At 41.6% G+C, this 7500-nt stretch overlaps 1 protein-coding gene across 1 annotated transcript in view; it reads left to right on the top strand.

Moving 5' to 3' along the window:
- Positions 1-7500, top strand: part of LOC307247939 (receptor tyrosine-protein kinase erbB-4) — a gene marked incomplete at its 3' end in the record, with an annotated part of 350078 nt that overhangs the window by 270896 nt on the left and 71682 nt on the right. The window contains exons 16-17 of the mRNA XM_080024095.1: positions 172-216; positions 4977-5109. Of these exons, the coding sequence (XP_079880221.1) occupies positions 172-216; positions 4977-5109 (178 nt within the window). The remainder of the gene's footprint in view (positions 1-171; positions 217-4976; positions 5110-7500) is intronic.

Below are 7500 nucleotides of genomic sequence, written 5' to 3'. Positions count from 1 at the left end.
TGGATGGAGGCATGGGTGGATGGATGGAGGCATGGGTGGATGGATGGAGGCATGGGTGATGGGTGGACCTCTGCTCTGCTCTACCTCCACTCCTTGGCTGATGGATGGAAAGACATCCAGAGGTTTGCTGCTTTAATGGCCGCCCTCCCTGCTCTGCTCTGCCCTCTGCAGGTGTGTTGGTCCCAGGCTGCAGGACTGCATGGGCATGATCGACAGGTAGGACTCCTACCTGATACTAGGATACTACTTGGATACTACCTACCTGGATAATACCACATGGATACTTTAGTAATAATACATCGATACTATAGTAATATCACATGGATACTGTAGTAATACTACATGGATACTGTAGCAATACTACATGGAGACTATAGTAATACAATATGGATACTATTGTAATACGACATGGATACTCTAGTAATACTACATTGGAACTGTAGTAATACTCCGTGGAAACTATAGTAATACTCCATGGAATCTATATTAATACTACAAGGAGACTATAATTATACAACATGGATACTATAGTAATTGTACATGTATACTATAGTAATACTACATGAGAACTGTAGTAATACTCCATGGATACTATAGTAATACTACATGGAAACTATAGTAATACTACATGGAGACTATAGTAATGATACATAGAGACTATAGTAATACTCTGGATTACTTACTCACACACTGAACAATTTCACGGGTTCTAGTTTTCCGACACATTCCTAGTACACGAACGCATCATTCATTCCCACAGTCGGGGTGGACTTGACTTCACGTTGTCACGAGTTTCTGTGCATTAATGTGTTTTTTGTGTCCAAGTTTTTCAATGGGTTACGATTCCATGAAACCGGTTGACGTTTTGACGTGATTATTTACAATTTTCGGGATACAATTTTTAGTTTCCGAGAATATGAAACTCATCGTGCACTCGCCAATTTTGTGTCTTACCACTTCTGCGAGTCCGGCAAAGTATGGAGGAACACAACGCCGCATCTAACACAGGGTTACCGAATTAAATATCTTACTCATGTTCCAAAACACACACACACACACACACACACACACACATACACACACACAGACCTAGTTTGTAATCTCTAACCACTGCACCATGTACAACGTGAATGGACGTTCGGAACCACAACCTGCACATTTATAGTGAATTGGATGATGATGCCACAAAGCGTCTTATTCTAAAAACTCATCTGGTTCCATTACCCGATCAAAAGTTTTCGAAACATTGGTGTGTCGGTGGAGCACAAACGTTCGGCTACTTTCGGTCAAATTTCCTCGGTTTTTCACAATGTTCTGCTCTGAATGTGGATCGATTTGGATGAAACTTGAACCACGAGATGTCTGCAACGTCCCGGCCCTAAAGAGACCTCAACCGTGTCCGCAGCTCAGGCCGTGGTCCTATTCTGGACACTTTCAACCCAAGAAACTCTGAGAATAATAAAAATCAATTACAATCTTATTATGAATAATAATAATAATAATAATAATAATAATAATAATAATAATAATAATAATAATAAATAATAATAATAAAATAATAATAATAATAAGCTCTAGTAAAACACTAGACAACTTGGCAATCTAATTCAACTCACCACGAATACAGGGAAACACAAGAAATTCCCGGCCTTAACTAATTCATTATTATTATAATTATTATTATTATTATTATTAATAATAATAATAATAATAATAATAATAATAATAATAAAAATAATAATAACAATACATTTTAACATAACCTTTTCATCCCATAATAATAATAATAATAACACAAACTCGATTAAAAAAATCAACACAAAACAGGAAGTCATTTCAACAATAAAAGCAAAACATTTTTACAACTGAACCAGAAACAAACAAGATGGCCGGTGAACAGAATAAACACTGTTTTTGTTCTTACTTCCTGTGGGCCTCGCAACCTCTGGCCCAAAGTTTTCTTTCTAATTAACAGAGGTCCCTCGCCTCCCTCCATCCTTTCTGTCTCCCTCCGTCCCTCGCTCCTCCTCCTCCTCCCCTCCACCTCCCTTGTCTACTCTGCATTGGTTCTCCGCATTTTATTTGCCTCCCCCCCAGGAGTTTTGTTTTTCTGATTATCTACCTTCTTCTCCTTCTTCTCCTTCTTCTCCTTCTTCTTCCTCTTCTTCTTCTTCTTCTTCTTCTTCTGCTCTCTCCCTCCATTTCTCCATTTCTCTCTCCTTCATTTAATTCTGCTTTCGATTTTCATCTTTCTCTCTCGCGCCTCTGTCCTCAGTCCCTCCTTCTCTCTCTCTCCCTTTTCCCTCCCTCTTTCTTTTTTTTCTTCCTCCCGCTTGCATTTACTTTTGCTTTCAAATGTCTTTTCATCACTCGCCCCTCAGTCCTCCGTCTCCGCCGTCTCTCTCTCTCTCTCTCTCTCTCTCTCTCTCTCTCTCTCACTCATCCTTCTCTCCTCTCTCCCTCTTCCCCCCCCCCCTCTCTCTTTCTCTCTCTCCGCACCATCCCAAGGACCATTGTTATCTCCCACCTCTTTATTTTTCATTTTGCCTTCAATGCCTTTTTATCCGTCTGCTTCTCTCCCTCCTCAGTCCTCCTTCTCTTCTTATCTCCACCTCCCTCTTATCTCCCTCTCTCTCTCTCGCTCTCTCTCCCTCTCTCTCTCTCTCTCCCTGCACTCTTCTCTTGACCCTGGTTATGCTTCACTTCTTTATTTTTTTCCTCCTGCTTTCATTTACTTTTGCTTTTAATGTGTTTTATCCATCTGTTTCTCTTGCCCCTTAGTCCTCCATCTCTCCTCCCTCCACCCCTCTTCCTCTCTCTCTCTCTCTCTCTCTCTCTCTCTCTCTCTTTTCCTAAAGCCCTCTCGGACTAATTCCATTCCAAACTGCAGCATTACTATTCCGTGCATGGCCGTAGATCTCATTATCTCCAAACCCGGGGCCTCTTTGTAAATTTCAATCCCTCCCCCGCTCCCGTCCCCCCCCGCCCGCCCCGCCCCCCCCCTCCAAGAGGCTGCAAAATCAATATGGCCGACACCGGCGCGTCAACAGCGGCGTGGCCCTGTCCTGGTCGCGCTGTGCGGTACATGACTCTTCCATTTGCCGCTAATGGCTAATGGCCTCCGCCGTCTAATCGGGGGCCGCGGGTTTCAAACCCGCATCCTGTTTGGACGGAAGAAGAAAAAGCTTTTTCTGTCAATAAGAGGAGAGGAAATGGATTGAAGGTGGACGGGTGGATGGAGGAGGTAGAGAGAGAGAGGGAGAGGGAGAGGGAGGGGGAGGGAGAGAGGGGGGGGGGGAGAGAGAGAGAGAGAGAGAGAGAGAGAGAGAGAGAGTGAGAGAGTGAGAGTGGAGGGTACCACAAGGACGGTGTTGAGTCATGCGACACTCCACACAACATCCGAGGCTAAACATGGCGGCGTGTTTGTGTTTTTCTCTTCCTCTTAGGCGGGGTGGGGGACGAAGGGACGACAGAAAGATAGAAAGAGAGAGAGAGAGGGAGAGAGAGGGAGAGAGAGGGAGAGAGGGAGAGAGGATAGAATGCTGGATGGATTGAAGGACAACACGGGAGGTTTGAAAAGGACATTAGTGTTTTCATGAACGCATTAGGACCTTTTTAACTTTCCATCTCTAGGGTTGACTTCAGCACACACACACACACACACACACACACACACACACACACACCACACACACACACACACACACACACACACACACGCGCGCACACACACACTCACACACATGTGGAAAGTGGATGTAGCATCACCATGTAATAGCTGCGTTGTGATCTCTGCTGGACTATTTGGAAACAGGCTGGTTCCATACACAGAGAAAAGTGTGTGTGTGTGTGTGTGTGTGTGTGTGTGTGTGTGTGCGTGCGTGCGTGCGTGCGTGCGTGCGTGCGTGCGTGCGTGCGTGTGTGGGTCCTGCATGTTCTGCTTCCGCCCAGACCCGTAAGAGCAGAAAGCTGCAGGAAGTGAGAGGAGGGTCTGGTGGGGTAGATACAAGAAACAAGGGATGGCGAGATGGAGGGAGGGATGGACGGACGGAGAGAGAGGGAGGGACGGATGGAGGGAAGGATGGATGGATCGAGAGGGGATGATGAGGACGGATGCAAGAAGATGGAGAGAGGGATGGAGGTGACAGAGAGGAGGGAGAGAGGAGGCTCATATTCGGATAGAGGCGAGAAAGGAGGGCGCAAACGAGGAAGAGCAGCGAGGGATGGAGATGGAGCTGAGGAAGTGAGGTTTTCTGTCTTGCTGTCGATCTTGCTCTTTTTTTGATTTTCTCTTTTTCTTTGTCTATCTATCTTTCTTTTATTCTCTTTTAGGAACTGGACGGTTTAGTTGCTGCGATTTGGTACAATTCCGGAGTTAATTACAAGTCGTTCACATCTTTATTGATTTTCTTTTTTCTGACAATAACAAAAGCTGTCGTCCGTCAAAACATGAATACCACAGTTATGGGTGAGCGGTGGTTTGACCCAAACGAGTGGGGGGGGCTTTCATTTTCTTCAACTTGGAAGTTGAATTAAATGTAAACTCAGATGTGATTTATTGGGAAAACAAGAGATTGATATAACAACAATATTACACAACATTTAATGTAGCCTTAATACAGCCTTAATGTAAAGACATTAAGGCTGTATGAAATTAATCAGTAAATGAATTAAACAATATAATAATAATAGTAACAACGATAATAATTATCTGAACAAAAAGACAATGTGGTGAGAAAGACAAGAATTTAAGAGAGACAAAAAACCCCACAAAAAAAAGATTTAAAAAATAAAAAGAATTGAATAAATAATAATAATAATAATAATAATAATAATAATAATAATAATAATAATAATGATAATTAAAAAATAAATAAAAAACATCATAAAAACACCCTACAAACAGTGCAAACAAAGGTTTGTAGGTGAGATTCACAGTCACTCATTGTCCTCCTCCCCCCTTCCCTCCCCCACAGGACTCCCCTCATCGCAGCCAGCATCATTGGGGGCCTCTTCATCATCGTCATCGTGGCGCTGGGCGTCGCCGTGTCCGTGCGGCGGAAGAGCATCAAGAAGAAACGTGCGCTGCGCCGCTTCCTGGAGACCGAGGTGAGAGGTCAGAGGTCACAAGGTCACAGGGTCACAAGGTCACAAGATCACATGGTCACAAGGTCACAGGTTCACAACGTCAGTAAAGTGAAGTTTAGTGGCTGATGATGTAACAGACCCTGGAAGGTCTTGGTCGTGGATTGTATTAATTCAGAATATTTTTATGCAAACATCTCAATTTAACACTTTGAAAGGGAAAAGTTTTATTTCATGGGCAAACTTGATGAGCAAAATAAGAAATAGACACACATGTACACTGTCTGTCTGTCTATCTGTCTGTCTAGCGGCATCTATCTACCGATCTCTCGAACTAGTATCCCTTTGCAGACTAATAACATTATACTAACTAGTAGCACTATACTAACTTGTAGCACTATGCTGACAAGTGACACTATGGTGACGAGGCACACTACACTAACTAGTATCTCTTCACTAACTAGTAGCATTTTGCTGACTAGTCGCAATATATTAAACTCTCTAGCACTATGCTGACAAGTGACACTATGCTGACTAGGCACACTACACTAACTAGTATCACTATACTAGCTAGTAGCATTATACTAACAAGTAGCAATTCACCAACTAGCAGCGCTAGACTAACTAGTATTGCTATACTTACTAGTAGCACTATGCTAACTAGTAACACGTGCTTGCTCGTAGCTAGTCGCCCCAGAATGGTCAGTTGTTATTCTCCAGTACAAGTCACAGTTTGAAACAATTGAGTTCCATGTTTCTTTAGTTTCTCCATCAGACAGTGACGTGCGTTCTGATGGCCTTAGCTCCTTTTAAGAATGTAAATCCTCTTATTCCTTATTCCTCCACCTCCCTCCACCTCCTGGCCAGTGGTGGAGGTGCAGCTCCACCCGCCTTGTGAGTAAACCTTGAGTGGCGAGCCTGGGGCGCTGCTCTAATGTTATGCACGCCATCGATCCGGCCTTGAAGAGAGACTTTACATTCAGCAGACTGTGTATGTGTGTGTGTGTGTGTGTGTGTGTGTGTGTGTGTGTGTTCGTCTGTGTGTGTGTTTTTGTTTGTCTGTGTGTGTGTGTCTGTGTGTGTGTGTGTGCGCAAGAATGTATTTGTGTTTCTAGATGCGTATCTGCAGAAGGACACAGCACAAATGCACAACTCACACATACACACACACACACACACACACACACATTCCATTATATTCATTACATTTATTACATTTCACTGCATATATGTATGAAAGTATGTATATGTATGTGACAAATAAAAATCTTGAATCTTGAATCTTGAACACACACACACACACAAACACACACAGGTATAGGTGGTTTATAGAGTTGTCTGGGAAAAATATGATTTGGATTTTGTCGACCTGTTTCTACCATTTGTACTATGTTAAATATTAAGATGAGAAATATTTAACATTCAATATATTATAAATATTGTCATGATTATGAATAGAACCATATAATTATACATTTTAACAAAGTTATACATATTTTGATTATTATAAATACAAATATATTTATAATATAAATGTAATGATAAATATTATTAACATTATTTACAATATATATTTTTAATCATGGTAAATCAGAAGGAGCATATTATATATATTTTTTAAACATATATATATAGCTTCAGGTGCCGCCGCTGGTGGGCGTGGCGAGCGAATGCGGCCGGCATCCCGCGTCTCACTCCTTCACTTCACGTGGTTACCTGAGCGTGGAAGCATCTCTTTTGTGTTTTGTGCTCGCGATTTGTGCTTTTTGTGCAGTTATTTTGCCAATTAATTTTTTCGAACCATGGGTCTGAAAAAAGTATGTGCTGAGAAGAAGAAGCGGATGATGTCCATTGACTTAAAGTGCAAAATCAAAGACAAACATGAGCGAGGTGTGCGTGTGATGGAATTGGCGAGCCAGTACGAGCGTAGTACTTCTACCATATGTACCATACTGAAGCAGAAGGAGACGATAAAGGGTATTACGCCAGCCAAGGGCGTTAAAATAATGTCTAAGCTGCGGACCGCTGTCCATGAAAAGATGGAGAATCTGCTGTTGGTGTGGTTGACGGAGAAGCCGCTCGCAGGAGATTTTTTTCTTTTATTATGTTTTATTATGTTTTTATACAATACTTGTTATTTATAAATACATTTTTCTTATTTAAAAACACGGACGGATTAATGGCATTTCAATTCATTTCAATGGGGAAAATTGATTTGCTATACGAGCAGATTGAATTACGAGCTCTGTCACGGAATGAATTAAACTCGTAAGTCAAAGTACCACTGTATATATATATATATATATTTTGTATTATATACAGTATATATATATATACAGTATATATATATACACACTACATATATATATATAAATATGTATACTGTGTATATATATATATATATAATTTAAAAAA

Source organism: Zeus faber, assembly GCF_960531495.2.
Source record: "Zeus faber genome assembly, chromosome: 2".
NCBI lineage: Eukaryota > Metazoa > Chordata > Actinopteri > Zeiformes > Zeidae > Zeus > Zeus faber.
The sequence above is the reverse complement of the archived record's forward strand: the minus strand, read 5'-3'. Positions and strand labels throughout refer to the sequence as shown.